Source organism: Scyliorhinus torazame, chromosome 1 (genome assembly GCF_047496885.1).
Source record: "Scyliorhinus torazame isolate Kashiwa2021f chromosome 1, sScyTor2.1, whole genome shotgun sequence".
NCBI lineage: Eukaryota > Metazoa > Chordata > Chondrichthyes > Carcharhiniformes > Scyliorhinidae > Scyliorhinus > Scyliorhinus torazame.
In genome coordinates this window covers 15,855,087-15,880,691 of record NC_092707.1, presented here as the reverse complement: position 1 = coordinate 15,880,691, position 25,605 = coordinate 15,855,087, and the positions used below count along the sequence as shown (strand labels likewise).

Below are 25,605 nucleotides of genomic sequence, written 5' to 3'. Positions count from 1 at the left end.
GCGTTTCCTGCTGGAGGGGGGGGGGGGGGGGGGGGGGGTGGTCCAGCTCCAGCTCCAGTCCCTGGCCCACAGGGAAAATTTGGGAGGGGCGGGGTTTGAATGGACCGGAAGTCCGTTGTGCCATTTGTCCGCCTCCGCAGCCGGAAGTGCGCCCTCTCCTTTCCGTTCCGCCGGTAGCCCGAGCTGGGTAGATTAGTTCCGGATCCCGCGCTCCCTGTTCCCCCCATGGCGTTCCGGAAAGCCTTCCAGGTGGCCTGCGGCATCGCCGGCACGGCGGCCGTGGTGGTGGCGGCGGCGGCCACCACCCAGCGGCGCGGCGAGGGCAGGGTCGAGGCGGCGGCGAGCTGGAGCCCGAGTGTGGGCCTGGAGCAGCGAGGCGCCGCCGGCTGGGACTCCAACTGGGACAAGTGAGTGCGGGAGAGACCCAGGCCCCTGGTACCCTGCTTGAGACCCCGGCCCCCCTCCCCGAGACCCCGGCCCCCCTCCCCGAGACCCCGGCCCCGGGTACCCTCCCTGAGACCCCGGCCCCGGGTACCCTCCCTGAGACCCCGGCCCCGGGTACCCTCCTTGAGACCCCGGCCCCGGGTCCCCTCCCTGAGCCCCCGACCCGCGGAGACCCTGGCCCCGGGTACCCTCCCTTTGAGGCACGGTGCCCGTGGGGACCCCTCCTTCTGGGCCCCGTGCCCAGGAATCCAGGCCCCGGCTCCACGGTGGGAGGGCCGCACTGTGGCAGTTGTGTCTGGCAGAGCACAGCGGGGGGATTAACCCCCTGTCCTGATCAATAGTTATCCCGCCATTATCATCACTAAAAAACTGATCTTCAGCACATTTGCTATTTGTGGGAGCTTGCTGTGTAAATCGGGGGATTGCTGGGTACATTGGGGGCTTACTGCGTACATTGGGGGCTTGCTGTGTAAATCGGGGGGATTGCTGGGTACATTGGGGGCTTGCTGCATACATTGGGGGCTTGCTGCATACATTGGGGGCTTGCTGCATACATTGGGGGCTTGCTGCGGACATCGGGGGCTTGCTGCGTACATCGGGGGCTTGCTGCGTGCATCGGGGGCTTGCTGCGTGCATCGGGGGCTTGCTGCGTACATCGGGGGCTTGCTGCGTGCATCGGGGGCTTGCTGCGTGCATCGGGGGCTTGCTGCGTACATCGGGGGCTTGCTGCGTACATCGGGGGCTTGCTGCGTACATCGGGGGCTTGCTGCGTACATCGGGGGCTTGCTGCGTACATCGGGGGCTTGCTGCGTACATCGGGGGCTTGCTGCGTACATCGGGGGCTTGCTGCGTACATCGGGGGCTTGCTGCGTACATCGGGGGCTTGCTGCGTACATCGGGGGCTTTCCTCGTACATCGGGGGCTTGCCTCGTACATCGGGGGCTTGCCGCGTACATCGAGGGCTTGCCGCGTACATCGGGGGCTTGCCGCGTACATCGGGGGCTTGCCGCGTACATCGGGGGCTTGCCGCGTACATCGGGGGCTTGCCGCGTACATCGGGGGCTTGCCTCGTACATCGGGGGCTTGCCGCGTACATCGGGGGCTTGCCGCGTACATCGGGGGCTTGCCGCGTACATCGGGGGCTTGCCGCGTACATCGGGGGCTTGCCGCGTACATCGGGGGCTTGCCGCGTACATCGGGGGCTTGCCGCGTACATCGGGGGCTTGCTGCGTACATCGGGGGCTTGCTGCGTACATCGGGGGCTTGCTGCGTACATCGGGGGCTTGCTGCGTACATTGGGGGCTTGCTGCATACATTGGGGGCTTGCCTCGTACATAGGGGGCTTGCCGCGTACATCGGGGGCTTGCCGCGTACATCGGGGGCTTGCCGCGTACATCGGGGGCTTGCCGCGTACATCGGGGGCTTGCCGCGTACATCGGGGGCTTGCCTCGTACATCGGGGGCTTGCCTCGTACATTGGAGGCTTGCCTCGTACATTGGAGGCTTGCTGAGTTAATTCGGGGCTTGCTGCGTACATCGGGGGCTTGCTGCGTACATTGGGGGCTTGCTGCGTACATTGGGGGCTTGCTGCGTACATCAGGGGCTTGCCGCGTACATCGGGGGCTTGCCTCGTACATCGGGGGCTTGCTGCGTACATTGGAGGCTTGCTGCGTACATCGGGGGCTTGCTGCGTACATCGGGGGCTTGCTGCGTACATCGGGGGCTTGCTGCGTACATCGGGGGCTTGCTGCGTACATCGGGGGCTTGCTGCGTACATCGGGGGCTTGCTGCGTACATCGGGGGCTTGCTGCGTACATCGGGGGCTTGCTGCGTACATCGGGGGCTTGCTGCGTACATCGGGGGCTTGCTGCGTACATCGGGGGCTTGCTGCGTACATCGGGGGCTTGCTGCGTACATCGGGGGCTTGCTGCGTACATCGGGGGCTTGCTGCGTACATCGGGGGCTTGCTGCGTACATCGGGGGCTTGCTGCGTACATCGGGGGCTTGCTGCGTACATCGGGGGCTTGCTGCGTACATCGGGGGCTTGCTGCGTACATCGGGGGCTTGCTGCGTACAACGGGGGCTTGCTGCGTACATCGGGGGCTTGCTGCGTACATCGGGGGCTTGCTGCGTACATTGTGGGCTTGCTGCATACATCGGGGGCTTGCTGCGTACATTGTGGGCCTGCTGCGTACATGGGAGGCTTGCAGCGTACAAGGGGGCTTGCAGTGTACATTGGGTCTTGCTGCGTACATTGTGGGGCTTCCAGCGTCCATTGTGGTCTTGCTGCGTCCATTGTGGTCTTGCAGTGTTAATTGGGGGCTTGCAGTGTACATCAGGAGCTTGCTGCGTAAATTGGAGGCTTGTGTAAATCGGGGGCTTGCTGTATAAATTGGCTGCCCTCTGTCCTCCATTAGAACAGCGGCTACACTTTGAAAAGTGTTTAGGACCCCTGAGTTTGTAAAAGTCACTGTATGGGCAGCACGGTAGTTAGCACTGTTGCTTCACAGCTACAGGGTCCCAGGTTCGATGCGCGGTTTGGGTCACTGTCTGTGAGGATCTGCATGTTGTCCATGTGTCTGCGTGGGTTTCCTCCGGGTGTCCCGGTTTCATCCCACAAGTCCCGAAAGACGTGCTGTCGGGTGAATTGGACATTCTGAATTCCCCCTCTGTGTACCTGAACAGTAACTTCATTGCAGTGTTAATGTAAGCCTACTTGTGACAATAAAGATGATTATTATTATTATTATTATTAATAAATACAAGTTGTTGTTAAATCCCTCGTAGATCATCTCATTCACCTCCTCTGGAGAATCTGATTTCTCTTAGTATCAAAGTTGTTGGTTACCAGGGGATATAGAGCGAAGTCCGAGAGATGGGCATCACAATACAGATCAGCTATGATCTAATTGAAAGGCAGAATGGTCGTGCAGGGGGCAGAATGGCTCCTGTTCGTACTTTCATAAAGAAAAAAGTTATAATATATACAACTGATGTTGCTGTTCTAAAGGGAAATTTTCTAGTTTTTAAAACATTTTTTATTATTGTCACAAGTCGGCTTACATTAACACTGCAATGAAGCTACTGTGAAAATCCCCCAGTCGCCACACTCCGGTGCCTGTTCGGGTACACAGAGGGAGAATTCAGAATGTCCAATTCACCTGACAGCTCGTCTTTCGGGACTTGTGGGAGGAAACCAGCGGGCCCGGAGAAACTTACGGGGAGAACATGCAGACTCCGACCAGACAGTGAGCCAAGCGGGAATCGAACCGGGGTCCCTGGCACTGTGAGGCAACAGTGCTGACCACTGTGCTACCGTGCTGCCCCCAAGCTATTATCGTGTCGTTAAAATAATAGGGTGTTGGTGGAAAGAAGGTCAGAAAATGTTGGAAATTCTGAGCAGGTCTGACAGCATCTGTGGAGGGAGAACGGAGCTAACGTTTCGAGTCTGGATGACTCTTCATCAGAGCTGGAGAGAACTGGGAATAGGATGAGATTTATACTGCTGATGGGTGGGGTGCGGTGCGGTGGAGCAGCAAGGCTGGTTAGAGGGCCAGCAATAGGTGGAGGCTGGGGAGAGATTGACAAAGATGTCATGGACAAAAAGACAGGGAAAAACGGTGATGATCATGGCTCAGAAGAGTGCTGACAGTGACACATTCAGAGGTCAGAGCTGGTGGAATTTGAATTGCGCTGGTGCCTGAGATTCTTTCACTTTGCCACACAAATTGTTGGTAAAGTCTGCCCGAGTTTAATACAGTTGTGTGGAAGCTGAAGGGTTCTTGTTCGGTGAGTTTAACCAGTTTTGAGTCGGAAGTGCCTGTGAAGCATTTTGTTGAGCAGAATGCTAGGACAGTGGTTATATTGTAATGCAGGATGCATTTCTTTTGTTTCAGGCGGGAACCAATTTCGCTTATTAAACCCAACAAGAAAAATAAAGAGGATTCAGATGAATTGTCTACTCAACTTGAAAATTACAAAGTCAAAGCCACAAGGCACATCTTCCTCATCAGACATTCCCAGTACAACCTTTCAGCCTCCACAGACAAAGAGAGAATTCTGACGTCGCTGGGTCTGTACTTCACAAATTATTACTCGAGACCATTTGTAAATTATCTCCTTGTTTGTATTCAGCCTTATTTGGTGATGCTTGTCCAAATGTTGTTGAGAAACCAGAGGCCAAAGTCTTGGAAAAGAGATTGCGCTGGGCTTAGGGGAAAGAGTAGGGGACGAATTAGAAAATGCTGGGAGTATCCAAAGGGTCAGACCGTATCAAACAGCGAGAGGAACATGGCACGGTGGTAGTGGTTAGCACTGCTGCCTCACAGCTCCAGGGTCCCCGGTTCGATTCCCGGCTCGGGTCAGTGTCTGTGCAGAGTCTGCACATTCTCCCCGTGTCTGCGTGGGTTTCTTCCGGGTGCTCCGGTTTCCTCCCACAGTCCAAAGATGTGCAGGTTAGGTGGATTGGCCGTGCTAAATTGCCCTTAGTGTCCAAAAGATTAGGTGGAGGCGTGGACTTAAGTAGGGTGCTCTTTCCAAGGGCTGGTGCAGACTCAATGGACCGAATGGCCTCCTTCTGTACTGTAAATTCAATGATTCTATTCTAATTGGGGTGGGGGAATGGGAGGAAGAATGTAGGGGAAAGACGGTGATAGAGTAGAGGGCAGGAGAGATTAAATGACTAACGGTCCTGTTTTTAGTTCCGATTTCCAGCACCTACAATATTTTGCTTTTGGCCTAACTGGACAGTTCTTACAAAGAGCTGGCATAGACGCAATGGGCTGAATAGTCTTCATCTTTGCTGTATTATTCTATAATTCCCCTCCTTGTTTTCAGGTTCCTTCATCACCTCACTCCTGCCTGTGTCTATAATCTTGTCCAACCTCGCAACCCTTCATCTGCACCCACCTAATTCTGGGTTCTTGGACATCCACGATTTTAACCACTCCACCATTGGCAGCCGTTCCTTCAGATGCTGAGGCCTTAAGATCTGGAATTCCTTCTAACACTCTATCTCACTTTCTTTCTTTAAGACGCTCCTTTAAAACCTACTTTTCTAGGAAAACCGGTTGGTGAAGATGGTACTGGAGCCAATCTTTACTCAGGTTTACATCTATTTATAGAGTGGCACATCAACCTCCCCACGGTTCAATGAGTATCTCTCCCTGTGAAACCCCAATAATATACAATGAATCAGAATTGATACACAATTAACATTCATCTCTTTGATCAAGCTTTGGCCAGGAGCCCTAATATCTCTAACTGTCTCAATGTCGAATGTACTTTCCAACACTTCTGTGAAGCTCTTTGAAATGTTTGATTATGTTAAAGGGACTTTTCAATATATTGTTTTGCAGAGAAGGATGCCAGTAAGTTTGGAGCACAGGTGAGAAGATTAGAGAGATTAAATAGAGTGGCAATGATTTTAATTGTTGGGAAAAGGTCAATTGTCAATTGAATAAGTTCCACTGTTTTGAGGGCCAGGGTTAAAGGAGGAATAGGCACACAGAGTGTTCCTTTAAACAGGCAGAGCAGTGTTCAGGGCAAAGCTTTGTAGTTTATGAGGAACAAGGAAGCTGATAGGTCACTTTACTGTTGCAGCTTCAGAGATGAAATGTGGTGATTGCCACATATCACTAATTGTAATCAGTACTTAAAGTGCAGTCCATCAGACATATTTCAGGGTGTTTGATTTATTAATTGAACAACTTGGAGCATTGTTGACCATAACCTGGTCGTTATCTTCAGGATGAAAATGTTATTTTGTTGCAGGACGTGAACAGGCGGAGTTAACTGGTCAGCGATTGGCAAGTCTGGGATTGAATTACGACATCCTGATTCACTCCAGTATGACCAGAGCGAAAGAGACGGCGGCGATTATCAGTAAATACCTGCCAGGTGGGTCACCCTGTACTCAGCACGAGAAATGTCTGTGTCTCGTGAGCACTGTGCTGACCAGCATTTTTAAAAAAAATGATTTTTGATAATCCAGTGTAACACAAAAAACGTTGGCGTTGTGTCTTGAAATGAAATGAAAATCGCTTATTGTCACAAGTAGGCTTCAAATGAAGTTACTGTGAAAAGCCCCTAGTCGCCACATTCCGGCGTCTGTTCGGGGAGGCTGGTACGGGAATTGAACCGTGCTGCTGGCCTGCCTTGGTCTGCTTTCAAAGCCAGCGATTTAGCCCTGTGCTAAACAGCCTGAGTCTTTCGAGACTATTTTGAGACTCTTCGTATTTAACACTCCACAGTGACTTTAGGTTTATTTACTTTGTCTCTCTCTCCTTGTGAAGCCTGCCTCTTTGACTAAGCTTTTGATCACTTCCTTAAATCTCCTTATGTGGCCGGTGTCAGATTTTGGCTAATAACACTCTTCAGAAGTGCCTTGGGACCTTTTACTATAATATCGGTGCTATGTAAATGGAGATTGTTGTTTTGCATATCCATGATGTGCAGATCAATATAACTTCGGGAAAGAGAATGGGAGTAATTTGAAATCTGGTGTTTGTTGAGCGTTAATGTGTTTGGGAGGCAGTGGTTAGCACTGCTGCCTCACGGCGCTGAGGACCCGGGTTCGATCCCGGCCCCGGGCCACTGTCCGTGTGGAGTTTGCACATTCTCCCCCTGTGACTGTGTGGGTCTCACCCCCACAACCCAAAGATGTGCGGGCGAGGTGGATTGGCCACGCTGAATTGCCCTATAATTGGGAAAAACAAATTGGGCACTCTAAAATTTATTTTTTTAAATGAGTTTGGGAGAAAGAAGGGAACTTAGAGCTCTAATTCCTAAAGCTCTCCCCATGAAGGTTTTCCTCACCTCATGTCGGATCTGTTTTGAACTCCTTGATAGAGATCGATCGCTGATTAGTCATTATTATTGTGAAATGAGGACTTCCGGGTGCGGCGATGACCAGCTAAGTCGCACTTTTCGGCAGTTCCCGTTGGAACGGACTTTTGGGCTCTTGATAGGAGCCCCAACGGCAATTTAAACGGCCAAAAACACTGTGCGGTAAACCAGAAGGGAATCCCCCCCGGACACGCATGGAAAAGGGAGAGAATAGCGGCCAGATTGCGGAGGATCCTCTGGAGCAGCGGCAAGGAAGGGAAGCTCAAAGCAAGATGGCGTCGGAAGGTGGCCGCCTGTTATGGGGCCCGGACCAACAAGAGTTCATGCGGCGCTGTGTGGAAGAGCTGAAAAAGGAGTTGAAGAAGGAGCTGTTGGCCCCGATATTACAGGCGATTGAAGGGCTAAAGGAGGAGCAGAGGACCCAAGAGCAGGAGCTTCGGGTCGTGAAGGCAAAGGCTGCTGAAAACGAAGATGAAATACAGGGCCTGGTGGTGAAGACAGAGACGCACGAGGCACAGCACAAAAGGTGTGTGGAGAGGTTGGAAGCACTGGACAATAACTCGAGGAGGAAGAATCTAAGAGTGCTGGGTCTTCCCGAAGGCGCAGAAGGGGCGGACGTCGGGACATATGTGGATATATCCCATATCGCTAATGGGATCGGAGGCCCCGACGGGCCCCTTGGAGGTGGAGGGAGCTTATCGAGTTCTGGCGCGAAGACCGAAGGCTGGAGAAATACCCCGAGCTATAGTGGTGAGGTTTCTCCGCTATAATGACAGAGAGACGGTCCTCAGATGGGCGAAGAAAACTCGGAACTGTAGGTGGGAGAACGCGGTGATCCGCGTATACCAGGATTGGAGTGCGGAGGTGGCGAGAAGGAGGGCAAGTTTTAATCGGGCTAAGGCGGTGCTTCACAAAAAGAAGATCCAGTTTGGAATGTTGCAACCGGCGAGATTGTGGGTCACACACCAAGGGAAGCACCACTACTTTGAGACGGCAGAAGAGGCGTGGACATTCATTGTGGATGAGAAGCTGGAATAGTCGGGCAAGAGAAAGAACTTTTGGGACAAAGTGGTGGGGTGATTATGTGGGGCGGGGGAAAAAGGGGAAAAAGCAATCCTGGAGCTTTTCTCTCTTCCCCATGTTGGGGGGGGGAGTATGAGGAACTGTGGGCGCCGGCCATTAGGAGTGGGAAACGCGGGCTTTGTTCCCGCGCTATGGTAATTATGGTGGGAACAGGGACGCAGGAAGGAGGGGGCCTCGCACAGTGGGGGCCGAGGTCACGGGGGGAAGCCGAGGTCAGCCAGAGTTCGCTAACTTCTGGGAGCAACATGGGGGGTGCAACTACGCTCGAAAGGGATCTAGCGGAGGGGGGGGGGGGGAGGGGGAGTTAACTGGGTTGCTGCTGCGAAGGGGAAGGGGGAGCTGTTATGGGGCGGGGTGGTCGGGACGGGAGAGCACCGTCGGTGGGATATACGGGTACGTGGGAACCGGGTGAGGAGCTGGGTTAAAAAAGGGGATGGCTAGTCGACATGGGGGGGGTGGGGTAAAGAGCCCCCCAACCCGGCTGATCACGTGGAACATGAGAGGGCTGAATGGGCCGAATAAAAGGGCACGGGTACTCGCACACCTAAAGAACTTAAAGGCAGATGTGGTCATGTTGCAGGAGACGCACTTGAAACTGATAGACCAGGTCAGACTACGGAAAGGATGGGTGGGGCAGGTGTTTCATTCGGGCTTGGATGCGAAGAATAGGGGGGTGGCTATCTTAGTGGGGAAACGGGTACAGTTTGAGGCAAAGACCATAGTGGCGGACAGTGGGGGTAGATATGTGATGGTGAGTGGCAGATTGCAAGGGGAGGCGGTGGTTCTGGTGAACGTATACGCCCCGAACTGGGATGATGCAAACTTCATGAAGCATATGCTGGGGCGTATCCCGGACCTGGAGGCGGGAAAGCTGGTAATGGGGGGAGACTTCAATACAGTGCTTGATCCAGGGCTGGACCGGTCTAGGTCTAAGACCGGGAGGAGGCCGGCAGCGGCCAAGGTGCTTAAGGACTTCATGGAGCAGATGGGAGGAGTAGACCCCTGGAGATTTATTAGGCCTAGGAGTAAGGAGTTCTCATTTTTCTCCCATGTTCACAAGGTGTATTCACGGATAGACTTTTTTGTCCTGGGAAGGGCACTGATTCCGAAGGTGACAGGGACGGAGTACATGGCCATAGCCATTTCGGACCACGCTCCACATTGGGTAGATCTGGAGGAAGGAGAGGAAAAGGAGCAACACCCACTCTGGAGATTGGATATGGGGTTGTTGGCGGATGAGGGGGTATGTCTAAGGGTGAGGGGGTGTATCAAAAGGTACCTGGAGCTTAATGATAATGGAGAGGTCCAGGTGGGAGTGGTCTGGAAGGCGCTGAAGGCGGTGGTCAGAGGGGAACTGATACCCATAAGGGCCCATAAAGGGAAGCAAGAGAGCAAAGAAAGGGAGCGACTGTTGAGAGAACTTCTGAGGGTAGACAGGCAATATGCAGAGGCTCCGGAGGAGGGACTGTACAGGGAAAGACATAGGCTACATATGGAATTTGACCTGCTGACCACGGGCAAGGCAGAAGCACAGTGGAGGAGGGCACAGGGAGTACAATATGAGTATGGAGAGAAGGCGAGCCGGTTACTGGCCCAACAACTGAGGAAGAGGGGAGCGGCGAGGGAGATAGGTGGGGTGAGGGATGAGGAAGGTGAGATGGAACGGGGAGCGGAGAGGGTGAACGGGGTGTTTAAGGCATTCTACGAGAGGCTGTATAAGGCTCAGCCCCCCGGAAGGGAAGGAGGGAATGATGCATTTCCTAGATCGGCTGGAATTCCCGAAGGTGGAGGAGCAGGAGAGGGCGGGACTGGGAGCACGGATTGAGGTGGAGGAGGTGGTAAAGGGGATTGGGAGCATGCAGGCGGGGAAGGCCCCGGGACTGGATGGGTTCCCGGTGGAATTTTATAGGAAATACATGGACCTACTGGCCCCGCTTTTGACGAGAACCTTTAATGAGGCCAGGGAAAGGGGGAAGTTGCCCCCAACTATGTCGGAGGCGACGATATCGTTACTCTTAAAGAAGGAGCTGCAGTGCGGGTCTTACAGGCCTATTTCCCTCCTGAACGTGGATGCTAAGCTCCTGGCCAAGGTGATGGCGACAAGGATAGAGGATTGTGTCCCGGGGGTGGTCCACGAGGATCAAACTGGGTTCGTTAAGGGGAGACAGCTGAACACGAATATACGGAGACTGCTAGGGGTGATGATGATGCCCCCGCCGGAGGGGGAGGCGGAGATAGTGGTGGCGATGGACGCTGAGAAAGCATTTGACAGAGTGGAGTGGGACTACCTATGGGAAGTGTTGAGGAGATTTGGTTTTGGAGAGGGGTTTATTGGATGGGTACAGCTGCTATATAGGGCCCCGGTGGCAAGTGTGGTCACGAACAGGCAGAGATCCAACTACTTCCGTCTTTATAGAGGGACAAGACAGGGGTGTCCTCTGTCCCCGTTACTGTTTGCATTGGCAATTGAGCCGCTGGCCATAGCACTGAGGGGCTCTAGGAAGTGGAGGGGAGTACTCAGGGGAGGAGAAGAACACCGGGTATCATTATATGCAGATGATCTATTGCTGTATGTTGTGGACCCAGTGGAGGGGATGCCTGAGATAATGCGGACACTCAGGGAGTTTGGGGAATTTTCAGGGTACAAATTGAATATGGGGAAGAGTGAGTTGTTCGTGGTGCATCCGGGGGAGCAGAGCAGGGGAATAGATGATTTACCGCTGAGGAGGGTAATAAGAGATTTCCGGTACTTAGGGATCCAGATAGCCAGGAGCTGGGGAACCCTACATAGGCTCAATTTAACACGATTGGTTGAACAGATGGAGAAGGATTTTAAGAGATGGGACATGGTGTCCCTGTCACTGGTGGGTAGGGTGCAGGCGGTCAAAATGGTAGTCCTCCCGAGATTTCTTTTTGTGTTCCAGTGCCTCCCGGTGATGGTTACGAGGGCTTTTTTCAAAAAATTTGAGAAGAGTGTTATGAGCTTTGTGTGGGCTGGGAAGACCCCAAGAGTGAGGAGGGGGTTTTTGCAGCGTAGCAGGGATAGGGGGGACTGGCACTGCCGAGCTTAAGTGATTATTATTGGGCCGCCAATATCTCAATGGTGTGTAAGTGGATGGGAGAAGGGGAGGGAGCGGCGTGGAAGAGACTGGAAATGGCGTCCTGTAAAGGAACCAGCCTACAAGCATTGGCGACGGCGCCGTTCTCCCCGAAGAAATACACCACAAGTCCAGTGGTGGTGGCAACGCTGAAAATTTGGGGGCAGTGGAGACGGCATAAGGGAATGACGGGAGCCCCGGTGCGGTCCCCGATAAGGAATAATCATAGGTTTGTCCCGGGGCGAATAGATGGGGGATTTAGAACATGGCAGAGAGCAGGGATTGTGCAACTGAGGGATCTGTTCCTAGACGGGACGTTTGCGAGTCTGGGAGCGCTGACGGAAAAATACGGGTTGCCCCAGGGGAATGCATTTCGGTATATGCAATTGAGGGCTTTTGCGAGGCAACAGGTGAGGGAATTTCCGCAGCTCCCGACGCAGGAGGTTCAGGATAGAGTGATTTCGGGGACATGGGTGGGGGAGGGTAGGGTGTCAGATATATACAGGGAAATGAGAGACGAGGGGGAGATCATGGTGGATGAGCTGTAGGGAAAATGGGAAGAGCTGGGGGAAGAGATCGAAGAGGGGCTGTAGGCAGATGCCCTACGCAGGGTAAACTCTTCGTCCTCGTGTGCCAGGCTTAGCCTGATACAATTCAAGGTCTTGCACAGGGCGCACATGACCGGAGCAAGGCTCAGTAAATTTTTCGGGGTAGAGGATAGGTGTGGGAGATGCTCGAGAAGCCCAGCGAACCACACCCACATGTTTTGGTCATGCTCGGCACTGCATGGGTTCTGGGTGGGGGTGGCAAATGTGCTTTCGAAGGTGGTGGGGGTCCGGGTCGAGCCAAGCTGGGGGTTGGCTATATTCGGGGTTGCAGAAGAGCCGGGAGTGCAGGAGGCGAGAGAGGCTGATGTTTTGGCCTTGCGTCCCTAGTAGCCCGGCGAAGGATATTGTTAATGTGGAAGGAAGCTAAACCCCCGAGCGTGGAGGCCTGGATAAACGACATGGTAGGGTTTATAAAACTGGAAGGGATAAAGTTCGCACTAAGAGGTTCGGCTCAAGGGTTCACCAGGCGGTGGCAACCGTTCATTGACTATCTCGCAGAACAATAAAGGAACTGGGAAAGTAGCAGCAGCAACCCGGGGGGGAGGGGGGGGTGGGGGGTGGGGGGCTCGGGGGGGTCCTCGGGGGAGTTTTTGTATGGATATTTTTACTTGGATATGTTTGACTTTATTATTTGGGAGAGTTAATATTATGTTATGGCAGTTGCCATTTAGTTTATATATTATTTATTTATTTGTTAAAAAACGGTCACTATTATTTATATTGTTTTATTGTTGTAAAAAGGGAAACATTTTGTACTGTTTTGTTTGGCCGGGAAAAAAATTTGAATAAAATATATATATTTTTTAAATAATGATTACTCAGTCCTATAATTCATCTCAATCCTTAATAAAGTAACTTATGTAAAACTACTCTTGTGGCTTGCTAACTATTCAGTTTTAAGAGGTATCATCGCTGAACCCCCGCCTTCAGGGAGGTACCAGGAAAAATGAACAAATAGTGTTTATTCTGTATTGGTTGGATGTGATATTATTAATCTTCGTACTGAGAACATTCTATGCTGGATTCTAGATTTGGAAATGATGAGTTGCGACTTGCTAAGAGAAGGAGCACCGATTGAACCAATCCCACCAGTCAGCCATTGGAAACCGGAGGCTATGGTAAGAATGAAGCTTTGAGTGATCTCCATTAAACTACTTCCTGCTGTAAAATTCCAATGGAAATCACAACATTATGCTCGCTCCCATTGATGCAGTGTGGTTGATATTTAAATGTTTTTCAGCCTCCATATATATAAACTTCTTGGCAAGTTTTTATTTATTTTTTAAAGAGCCTCATGCTGTTGTGAAGCCATGTGGATCTAAGAGTCTTTATTAGCCCCAAAATACTCAACACTAAATAGGTACAGGAGTACCCCCCCCCCCCCCCCCCCCCCATATCCTGTTCCACCAATTAATGAGAGTGTTGTTATTTCTGTTGGGGATAGCATTCACCAATCCAGGCACCTGTTAGTTTTAGAAATGTTACAGAAGGAGTATTGAACAAGTCTGTACAGCAGCACCACCGTGGGTTCTGCTGCCGCTCTGCTGGTCTCTGGATAACAGTTTGAGCCGTATGAAATGATACAGGAAAATAATGGCAGTACTATTGGTTGACATTAAATGCACGAGAAATGGAGGTTTACAAGCACCTGCTAACTTGGCGAACTATCGTCCACGAATAGGAAAAATAACCTGCCCAAGAACACCTCACCTAGTAGCTGTTAAACCTAGGTCAGAAGTTAATTGGTTCAAGCCTCAATCCATAAACTTGAGTACGCAATAGATTGATGCCAGTGCGGTACTAAGAGATGATGTGGAGATGCCGGCGTTGGACTGGGGTGAGCACAGTACGAAGTCTTACAACACCAGGTTAAAGTCCAACAGGTTTGTTTCGATGTCACTAGCTTTCGGAGCGCTGCTCCTTCCTCAGGTGAATCGCCTGATTCACCTGAGGAAGGAGCAGCGCTCAGGAAGCTAGTGACATCGAAACAAACCTGTTGGACTTTAACCTGGTGTTGTAAGACTTTGTACGGTACTAAGAGAGTGCTAGACTGCCAGAGGTGCTATCTTTGGGAGATGTTAAACTGAGGTGTTACCTACCTGTCTTTTTGAAAGAAGATGGCAACTTCACGTGTCTTGGCAAACAGCCAATGCATCAACCAACGTAATCCAAAAATGTCAATTGGCCATTTATCTCATTGCTGTTTAAATTTGCTACCGTGTTTGCATACAGGTGACATGATCTCAGAAAACATTCATTGGCTGAAGTGTTTGGAGATATTCTGAGGCACTGGCGTAAATGCAAATTCTTTCCGTAAGTGATGAGATTCAGGAGTTTCACACAGGATAATACCTTTTCCTAATGTGATACGCTTGGACAAAGAGCCATCCAGACTCCAAACGTTAGCTCCCTTCTCGCTCCACAGGTGCTCAGACTTGCTGAGATTGTCCAGTATTTTCTATTTCTGTTAATGATTTTATGCACTATTTGAGTTGAAATGTTGTCATGAATGGGTTTTGTGGGCAGCACGGTGGCGCAGTGGTTAGCGCTGTTGCCTCACGGCGCCGAGGTCCCAGGTTCGATCCCGGCTCTGGGTCACTGTCCGTGTGGAGTTTGCACATTCTCCCCGTGTCTGTGTGGGTTTCGCCCCCACAACCCGAAAGATGTGCAGGGTAGGTGAATTGGTCACACTAAAATTGCCCCTTAATTGGAAAAAATGAATTGGGCACTCTAAATTTTTTTTAAATGAATGGGTTTTGTTAACATTTGTATAATTTCCGGATACTGCTTCATTAATTTTCTGAGTTTGAGCGGTCAAACTGCACGCAAGGTTGTGGCTTACATGTTTTTAAAATGTCCTCAGCAGTATCATGAAGATGGAGCCAGGATAGAAGCTGCGTTCCGTCGCTATATCCACCGGGCAGACCTGAAACAAGAGAACGATAGTTACGAGATCATTGTCTGTCATGCAAACGTTATCCGTTATTTTGTTTGCAGGTAATTGTTTAATGTTCTGAGTTATTACAGCTCTGACTGGAGATAGTGTGAAATGTTTATACTTGACAGTGAATTTCCGAATAACTATTAGATCCATTGAGTCCCAATTGCATGAAATATAATAATAATCGATTATTGTCACAAGTAGGCTTCAATGAAGTTGGATTGGATTGGATTTGTTTATTGTCACGTGTACTGAGGTACAGTGAAAAGTATTTTTCTGCGAGCAGCTCAAACAGATCATTAAGTACATGAGAAGAAAAGGGAATAAAAGAAAATACATAATAGGGCAACACAACATATACAATGTAACTACATAAGCACTGGCATCGGATGAAGCATACAGGGTGTAGTGTTAATGAGGTCAGTCCATAAGAGGGTAATTTAGGAGTCTGGTAACAGCGGGGAAGAAGCTGTTTTTGAGTCTGTTCGTGCGTGTTCTCCGATTTCTGTATCTCCTGCCCGATGGAAGAAGTTGGAAGAGTGAGTAAGCCAGGTGGGAGGGATCTTTGATTATGCTGACCGCTTTCCCCAGGCAGCGGGAGGTGTAGATGGAGTCAATGGATGGGAGGGACTGGGCGGTGTTCACGACTCTCTGAAGTTTCTTGCGGTCCTGGGCCGAGCATTTGCCATACCAGGCTGTGATGCAGCCCGATAGGATGCTTTCTATGGTGCATCTGTAAAAGTTGGTAAGGGTTAATGTGGACATGCCGAATTTCCTTAGTTTCCTGAGGAAGTATAGGCGCTGTTGTGCTTTCTTGGTGGAAGTTACTGTGAAAAGCCCCTAGTCGCCACATTCCGGCGCCTGTTGAGGGAGGCCGGTACGGGAATTGAACCCGCGCTGCTGGCCTCGACCTGCATGACAAGCTAGCTGTTTAGCTCACTGTGCTAAACCACCCCCTATAAATCGCGTCCCACCATTCATTGTGTATTCCCATGCCTGGTTAGTCCTCCTAAATCTCTGGAGTGGGACTGGAACCCACAACCGTCAGAGGTGGGAGTGCCCAGGCTCACATCAAAATATCACAACCATACTCCAGACCCATTAACATGAAAGAAAAATATTCAGTTAGGTGAATATTTTCAGGCTCACCTGAATTTGTTTTATTCATTGATGGGATGTAGGCCAGCATTTATCTTTTCTTTGTATTTTATATTATTCCCTTTTCTTCTCATGTACTTAATGATCTGTTGAGCTGCTCGCAGAAAAATACTTTTCACTGTAGCTCGGTACACGTGACAATAAACAAATCCAACCCAATCCAATCTTCCATCCCTAATTGCCTTTGAGAAGGTGGTGGTGTGCTGCCTCTGGGCAGCACGGTAGCACAAGTGGATATCACTGTGGCTTCACAGCGTCAGGGTCCCAGGTTCGATCCCCTGCTGGGTCACTGTCTGCGCGGAGTCTGCACGTTCTCCCCGTGTCTGCGTGGGTTTTCTCCGGGTGCTCTGGTTTCCTCCCACAGTCCAAAGACGTGCAGGTTAGGTGGATTGGCCATGATAAATTGCCCTTGGTGACCAAAAAGGTTAGATGGGGTTTTTGGGTTACGGGGATTGGGTGGAAATGAGGGCTTAAGTGGGTCGGTGCAGACTCGATGGGCTGAATGGCCTCCTTCTGCACTGTATGTATGTTCTGTTCTGTCAAGAGCAACTGAATGGTTTTCTAGGTGTGATGAGAAGGGGATTATATTTAATATTTTATGAAGCAAGCTTGTGTGTGAACATAATTTAGTTAAGCTGCGGACTGATTGTGTACAATATAGGTGTTAAAGCCATGCATTTGAAGTAACGACGACAAGTTAATTTTGTATAATTAAATAAGCAGGTAGAAGTTTGCACGAGGAGATAAATGAGGGTTTGATTGTTCAAACTGTTAAATTTCAGAGGGGAGTAAGAGGGTTTACAACTTGGAAAAAATTATAAGACTAAGTTATTAAATTTCATTTGACTCGAGTGTGGGTGAAATAGGAAGAACATGAAAGATTTTTATATTCTGGGAAAGTTAAGTTTCAACGAGTGGACATTGGAAGCAAAGGTGAAAGAAATAAAGGTAGTTGAGAGCTGTGTTTGGGATTGGCCATGTGACACATCCTGGTGTTGCTCCATGTTGGAAAAAAGAGCTCAGGCAACGATTCCAGTAATAAGTAGACCTTTCCTACAACAGCAGTGGGTTTGCCTTGTGGTATTAAACATCTATGAAGGGATTGTTGCCTAAAGAGTGTTTGCTTGTGAGTCTCACAAAGTGGGAAGTCTTTTGGGAGGAATGTTTTGTAAGATTAATTTTAACTGCGTAAATGTAATCTTGTGTCCTTAAGTTTTCTTTTCTTTTGTTAATACTTGATGTTTCACATCCCAATTTCTGAATTCAGTAAACCTATCTACTTGTGGTCAAGTGGGTCAAGTTTCTCTTTGGGATTTGGATTGCGTGGCAATTACCATCTGCCTGATCATAACATGGGTCCTTTCAGAGGTCTGAGAAGAGTCATAAGACCATAAAGTATAGGAGCAGAATTAAGCCATTCGACCCATCGAGTCTGCTCCACCATTCGATCATGTCTGAAATGTTTCTCATCCGCATTCTCCTGCCTCCTCCCTGTAATCCCTGATCCCCTTATTAATCAAGAACCTATCTATCACTGTATTAAAGACACTCGTTGGCTTGGCCTCCACAGCCTTCTGCCGCTATGAGTTCCACAGATTCACCACCGTCCAGCTGAAGAAATTCCTCCTCTCAGTTTTAAAGGAACATGCCTTAAATTTGAGGCTGTGTCCTCGGGTTCTAGTTTCTTCTACCAGTGGAAACATCTTCATCACGCCCACTCTACCCAGACCTCTCGGTATTCTGTAAGTTTCAATAAGATCCCCTCTCATCCTTCTAAACTCAATCGAGGACAGACCCAGAGTCCTCAACCGCTCCTCATCTGACAAGTTCTTCATTCCGGGCATCATTCTTGTGAACCTTCTCTGGACCCTTTCCAAGGCCAGCACATCCTTCCTTAGATGCGGGGCCCAAAACTGCTCACAATACTTCAAATGGAGTCAGACCAGACCCTTATACAGCCTCAGAAGTACATCCCTGGTCTTGTATTCTAGCCCTCTCGACATGAATGCTAATATTGCATTTGCTTTCCTAACTGCCGACTGAACCTGCACATTAACCTTAAGAGAATCATGAACCAGGACTCGTAAGATCCTTTGTGCTTCATATTTCCGAAGCCTTGTCCCATTTAGAAAATAGTCTCTGCTTCTATACTTCCCACCAAGTGCATAACCTCAATCTGATTTTCCCAGTTCACCTGCATATTGAAGCCCCCCATGATTATTATAATATTGCCTTTCTATCTCCTGATTTATTTTCAGCCCCACATCCTGACTATTGCTAGGGGCTTGTACGTAACTCCCATCAGGGTATTTTTTCCTTTGCAATTCTCAATTCTACCCACACAGATTCTATCTCATTTCTTACTAACAATGCAACCCCGCCCCCCTCTGCCCGTCCTTTCGATAGGACACATTTACTTGGATATTTAGATCCCAGCCCTGACCTTGTGTGATGCCCACAACATCGTTCCTGCCCATTTTAATGTGCTCAACAAGCTCATTGACCTTGTTTTACTGCGTGCATTTAGATACAACACCCTCAGTCCTGCATTGACCACAATCACATTATTCTGGGTCTGGACTCGTGTGAAGATCGGATAAAGACAGGAAATTTCTGTCCCTAAAGGACATTAATTAGTGAACCAGTTGGTTTTTTAAAAATCATTTAATTGATTGCATTTAAATTCACCAGCTGCATTGGAAGGACTTGAACTCATGTCTCTGCCTTGCTCTCTAGGTAGCTGTCCAGTAACATTACTGCATTCACCAGGGGTCATAAATTATCCAGTAATCAGTTTCTTTCTCCCTTTTCTGTAGAGCTTTGCAGTTCCCCCCAGAAGGATGGTTGAGGATGTGTCTCAACAATGGCAGCATCACCTGGCTCACGATCCGCCCTAATGGCCGGGTCGCACTCAGAACGTTGGGAGACTCGGGCTTCATGCCGCCTGACAAACTGACTCGCTAAAACAAAACTGCTGCTTGTTATTTGGAAATCTCGTGCTTCACTTTCACCATGCAAAATGTTGTCTAATACTTGAAATGATATATGTATTGTCACTGTCAGTTTAGAACAATATTCACAGATTTTTATTTTAATTATTTTCCTAATTTTCTGTAAATTTTAATCAAACCCTGAATCCCGAATGTTTGGTGTGTGTGTGTGTGTGTGTGGAATATAATTAATCAATGTTGATTCATTTTGACTGATAAGTGCACACAATGTCTCTTCCTGTGTGACTGTTTCTATTCTCTTACCTCATCTTGTAACCTTGTTAAGAAATAGTAAAACTTAACTTGGAGGGATGCAAAGCCTGGTCCGGAGTATCTTTATTACTGCACCGGTACTTGCTTTTTAAAAAAATAATGCACATTAAGGGTGCTTGGCCTGTAAAACAGTTGCTTTTTCTGAATTATATACAGCAGAGACCATTTATTGACGCAAGACCCCTAACTGGCAATGCAACTTATCTTGTTTTACAGCGATTACTGGTTTATCAGTGAGGCATGATAATCGGGATTGTAGCTATCCTTGTCTGTACTGTTGGCTGATCTAAACCAGTAATGTGTGTGGCGGGGGGGAAGAGAGAGAGAACGGTTTTATGAATCTTACCCTCCAGTTGTGGATCTGGCTGCGATGCCCCTGAAGCAGGCTGTTCAACTACAGTCAACACCCACATGAAATGGGCACGCACGGTAGCACAAGTGGCTAGCACTGTGGCTTCACAGCGCCAGGGTCCCAGGTTCAATTCCCCGTTGGGTCACTGTCTGTGCGGAGTCTGCACGTTCTCCCCGTGTCTGCGTGGGTTTCCTCCGGGTGCTCCGGTTTCCTCTCACAGTCCAAAGAAGTGCACGTTAGGTGGTTTGGCCATGATAACGTTGTCCCTTAGTGTTCAGGGATGTCCAGTTTAGGTGGGGCTCTGGGGTTATGGTAGCACATTGGCCAGCCCTGTTGTTTCACAGCTCCAGGGTCCCAGGTTCGATTCCCGGCTTGGGTCACTGTCTGTGCGGAGTCTGCACGTTCTCCCCGTGTCTGCGTGGGTTTCCTCCGGGTGCTCTGGTTTCCTCCAAAGACGTGCAGGTTAGGCGGATTGACCATGATAAATTGCCTTTAGTGTCCAAAAAGGTTAGGAGGGGTTATTGGGATAGGGTGGAAGTGAGGGCTTAAGTGGGTCGGTCCAGACTCGATGTATGGCTTCCTTCTGCACTGTATGTTCTATGAAATATGGTGATCGGATGAAGTGCTTCTCAACCAATGAATTAATTTTGAAAAAGTCACAATTATACAATGCCTTGATGCCTTCAAGTGAAGGTGGGTTAAATAAATGCTTTAATAATCAGTGAGACAAATGGTAATTGATGATCAAGATAACTTGCATCATGTCTGTGCGTTAAGCAAATTGTATCAATGTCTTTTTCAGACTAGTACATCAATGCAATATTAAATTCAATACGGGGTTCTGCAATAAAAGGGTTTTTAACAAATTGTTGTTGTCATTTAGCAATAGACCTGTTATTCTCAATTTCAGCAGTTCACATCCTCTTTCACTTTTACACAATTCATGGATTAACTTCAACAGCTTACAATTCCTCATTTTAATCGCCTAAAGAACTTCTAGGAAATAAAATAAAAATCTTTGTTCCAATTAATATCTTTCAGCTCAGGCGAAAGACTGAAGCTTCTCCCATACCTAACTTGTCACAAGCCACTATTTAGATAAGAAAAGATTAAATGTTTAATTTTAACTTGAAACTTCTAAGCACTGCTGCCTCACGGCACTGAGGATCCGGGTCACTGTCCGTGTTTGCTTGGGTTTCGCCCCCACAACCTAAAGACCTAAAGATGTGCAGGTTAAGTGGATTGACCATGCCAAATTGCCCCTTAATTGGAAAATAAAAATGAATTGGGTACTCTGAATTTATTTTTTTTAAACTTGAACGTGAAGTTTCAAAAAACAGTTACTCTAAACTGAGATTACCAGTTAGTCCTACACTTCATAGAACTGGATTAAAAGTAAATCCTATTAAACAAGTGCTGTAAAGACCTTTCCATTCAATCTCCACTGTGACCATCCAACACTCCAACTAGATGATCTGATTGTAGCAGTGGATCCAAACCGATTAAGCAGGAGGCTACAATTTCAGCTGTGCTCTTATTACTAAAAAGAGGCTGCAGAATAGATCTGTGAGTGGAAAGATTTTAATATAAAGATTCCCCAGACAGACCAACTCATGCTGCATCTTACTTAAAGCAGAGGTGACACTTCCTCTTAGACCTGGTCCAAAAACTAGTTCAACTCACAAGCAATCTGCAATTTACCTTGTAACCATGGCACAGGAAGCTGAAACTCAGGGTTTTCATTGAGCATTAGATGATCTTCAAGATAATAAAGCCAAAAGGAAAGTGTTTACCTACTTCTTTTGAGAAGACAGTGGAAAAAATCTTTTTAAGATCCTGAAAACCTCATTATGCTTGATCCTTAAATCGTAAAAAGCCACAGAAGCATCAGAATTTGAAATAACTGGCGACATAAGAGCATAAATTCATGTGACATCCTACATGCATTACTGGTACTTGTGGGTGACAGCACAACAGGTACACTTTCTATACTCGGTCAAATATAATCACCCCCAAACTTACACTTTGCAGAACTCAGGCATTACCTTCTTCCAGACTCTTCCATCAGGCAGAAGGTACAGAGGTCTGAAGACTCGCACATCCAGACACAGGAACAGCTTCTTCCCCACAGCTACAAGACTCCTCAACGACTCCCCCTCAGACTGATCTGTTCCCTCTAAGAACACTATTCACGGTGCCCTATGCTGCTCTTGCTCATGTATTTTGCTTTGTTTGGCCCCTTGTTCCATAGAACATTACAGCGCAGTACAGGCCCTTCGACCCTCGATGTTGCGCCGACCTCTGAAACCAATATAAAGCCCATCTACACTAACCCCTTATCATCCATATGTTTATCCAATGACCATTTAAATGCCCTTAATGTTGGCGAGTCCACTACTGTTGCAGGCAGGGCATTCCACACCCTGACTACTCTTTGAGTAAAGAACCTACCTCTGACATCTGTCCTATATCTATCTCCCCTCAATGTAAAGCTATGTCCCCCCGTGCTAGACATCACCATCCGAGGAAAAAGGCTCTCAATATCCACCCTATCCAATCCTCTGATCATCTTGTATGCCTCAATTAAGTCACCTCTTAACCTTCTTCTCTCTAATGAAAACAGCCTCAAGTCCCTCAGCCTTTCCTCATAAGATCTTCCCTCCATACCAGGCAACATCCTGGTAAATCTCCTCTGAACCCTTTCCAATGCTTCCACGTCCTTCCTATAATGCGGCGACCAGAACTGCGCGCAATACTCCAAATGCGGCCGCACCAGAGTTTTGTACAGCTGCAACATGACTTCATGGCTCCGAAACTCAATCCCTCTACCAATAAAAGCTAACACACCGTCCGCCTTCTTAACAACCCTCTCAACCTGGGTGGCAACTTTCAGGGATCTCTGTACATGGACACCGAGATCTCTCTGCTCATCCACACTGCCAAGAATCTTACCATTAGCCCAGTACTCTGTATTCCTGTTATTCCTTCCAAAATCTCATCCCTAGCTTCCCTCTCGATCCAGGGCGCCAAGTACACCCGTTTCAAATTTTATATCCTTCTCCACCTCTGTGCCCCCCCCTGCTGCTCGGACTGGATTTCCAGTGCAGCCACCGAAGCCTGACACTGAAGTTCGGTGGACCCTTGCCCCCCTCACGGTGTGCTGCCTTGCGACACTGAAAGTCACACCCCCTTCTCTATTCGCGAACCTCACTCCCGACTAAGCCAGTCGCCACCAGGAGCCAGCGCTACAGTGCCCAAGACATGACTTTTATCAAGTCAGAGGTCCAGTGTTTACTGGGAGAGGGGGTCATCGAGGCTAGCAACAGCCCTTGGAGAGCACAAGTGGTGGTCGTCCGGTCTGGGGATAAGAAACGGATGGTCGTGGATTATAGCCAGACCATAAACCAATTCACTCAGCTTGATGCGTACCCCCTTCCTCGCATCGCGGAAATGGTAAATCGGATCGCCCAATACCCAGTATTTTCCACGGTCGACCTCAAATCCGCCTACCACCAGCTCCCCATCCGACCAAAAGACCGCCCCTATACTGCCTTCGAAGCAGCCGGCCGGCTCTTCCACTTCCTCAGGGTCCCCTTCGGTGTCACAAATGGGGTCTCCGTCTTTCAAAGGGCGATGGATCAAATGGTGGACCAATACGGTTTGCGGGCTACATACCTGTACTTGAACAATGTCACCATCTGCGGCCATGACCAGCAGGACCATGACGCTAACCGCGAAAAGTTCCTCCAGACCGCCCGAGCCCTTAACCTGACCTATAATGAGGAAAAATGCGTTTTCCACACAACCCGGCTAGCCATCCTCGGCTATGTCGTGAAAGACGGGGTCCTAGGTCCCTGAAGGAACTCCCCCCTCCCCTGCAGCTTCAAGGCCCTCAAAAGGTGCTTGGGGCTCTTCTCCTACTACGCCTAGTGGGTCCCCAAGTATGCGGACAAAGCTCGCCCACTCGTAAAGACCACCACTTTTCCCCTCTCGGCTGAGGCTCGATTGGCCTTCAACTGCATCAAGGCCGATATCATTAAGGTCGCTATGCACGCGGTGGACGAAACTATCCCCTTCCAGGTAGAGAGCGATGCATCAAACATCGCCCTGGCTGCTACCCTCAATCAGGCAGGCAGACCAGTAGCGTTCTTCTCCCGGACCCTCACCGCCTCCGAGGTTCGACACTCTGCAGTCGAAAAGGAGGCACAAGCCATTGTGGAGGCTGTGCGGTGCTGGAGGCACTACCTAGCCGGTAGGAGGTTCACCCTCATCACCGACCAGCGGTCGGTCGCCTATATGTTCGATAACATGCAACGGGGCAAAATAAAAAATGATAAAATTTTGAGGTGGAGGATCGAACTCTCCACCTACTCGTACGATATCAAGTATCGTCCCGGGGAGCTCAACGAGCCCCCAGATGCCCTGTCCCGTGGCACGTTCGCCAACGCACAGGACGACCGCCTGCAAGCCATCCACAATGACCTCTGCCACCCAGGGGTTACCCAGCTCGTCCATTTTATCAAGTCCCGCAGCCTTCCTTACTCAACCAAGGAGGTCACGGCCATGACCGGGGCCTGCCAGATCACCTGTGCCCTGTTCCCCTGCCCCGACCCAGACCGAAGCTCCGGCCGCCGTGCTCCCAGACATACCCTCAACCAGGACGTCCGTGTCCGCCGCACCACCGCCCGAACTGAGGAGGTCGATGAGGACGATCCGGCCACTGAGACGGATGGACTTATGATGGCACTTTCACCCCCTGTTTAAAAAAAGAGTCCAGCGGGGGTGATGTGATGAATGGTTACTGTAACACTGTACCCTTGTCATCATGTAAGGTGATGTCCCCTTTAAGACCAGGCTTGGAACTTTGGGGAACTCCGCCTATGGCTCCGCCCATCTGGGAGCTGTATATAAGGGGCCGCCTTGTGGGCAGTGCAGCAGTTAGCACACGTCTCAGCACTAGTCTAGTTCTTAGTTTATTAAAGCCTTCTTTACTGTTTACACTCTAAGCGTCGTTATTGCGGGTACCACAACAAACAAAATCATAGCAGCATTATTCACATTTTTCCTGGCTTGGCAGTCAAGCTCAGGATTGTACAATCGCTCATGAAACATATTTCTTTATTCACAAAAAGAACGCAAACGAATGTTCTTTATTATAGAGCGCGGGTCTGGTCATAGCCTAAAATAGGGGATCTTATCCTGTATACCGGGGTGCGAGCGCGGTAGGCTCTCCTTCGCCATCTCCTCAGGCGAATAGTCTGCACGATGCTGCAGAGTATCGCCAATACCAATAGGGATTCTATTAAGTAGGACAGAGAGTACCAGGTTATAAACCTGTCACACCAAGATGGTGTGGTGTCGCTTGTGACTGGGCTCTGGGTGCTATGGGGAAGTGAATCATTAACGGGGGGGGGGGCGGTGGGGGGGTTGGGGTCAGGGGGTTCGCGTTCGCGCGCAACCAATTGTTCATTAGGGTGATGAGCAACACGGACGATGTCCTCATGGTTCTTCTTTCTCTTCTCTTGAGCTTCTGGAGTTCTGTGGGATCAAGCATAGTGTCTGTTACTATCTTGGTTTATCACAGAATTTACAGTGCAGAAGGAGGCCATTCGGCCCATCGAGCCTGCACCGGCTCTTGGAAAGAGCACCCTACCCAATGTCCACACCTCCACCCTATCCCCATAACCCAGTAACCCCACCCAACACTAAGGGCAATTTTGGACACTAAGGGCAATTTAGCATGGCCAATCCACCTAACCTGCACATCTTTAGACTGTGGGAGGAAACCGGAGCACCCGGAGGAAACCCACGCA

General features: G+C 49.4%; 1 protein-coding gene across 2 annotated transcripts; it reads left to right on the top strand.

Annotated features, from left to right (window-relative positions):
* The first annotated feature begins 191 nt into the window (after nt 1-191).
* On the top strand, nt 192-20,658 carry pgam5 (PGAM family member 5, serine/threonine protein phosphatase, mitochondrial). Of its 2 annotated transcripts, none has more exons than XM_072470005.1 (6): nt 192-407; nt 4,340-4,515; nt 6,216-6,341; nt 13,108-13,196; nt 14,945-15,075; nt 18,994-20,658. In XM_072470005.1, exons 1-6 carry the CDS (start codon nt 226-228, stop codon nt 19,139-19,141), a joined length of 852 nt encoding a protein of 283 aa, XP_072326106.1. In that variant the 5' UTR covers nt 192-225; the 3' UTR covers nt 19,142-20,658. The 2 variants fall into 2 exon arrangements, with proteins under 2 accessions (XP_072326106.1, XP_072326033.1); XM_072469932.1 differs by having other exon boundaries at nt 14,942-15,075.
* The last annotated feature ends 4,947 nt before the right edge of the window (nt 20,659-25,605 follow it).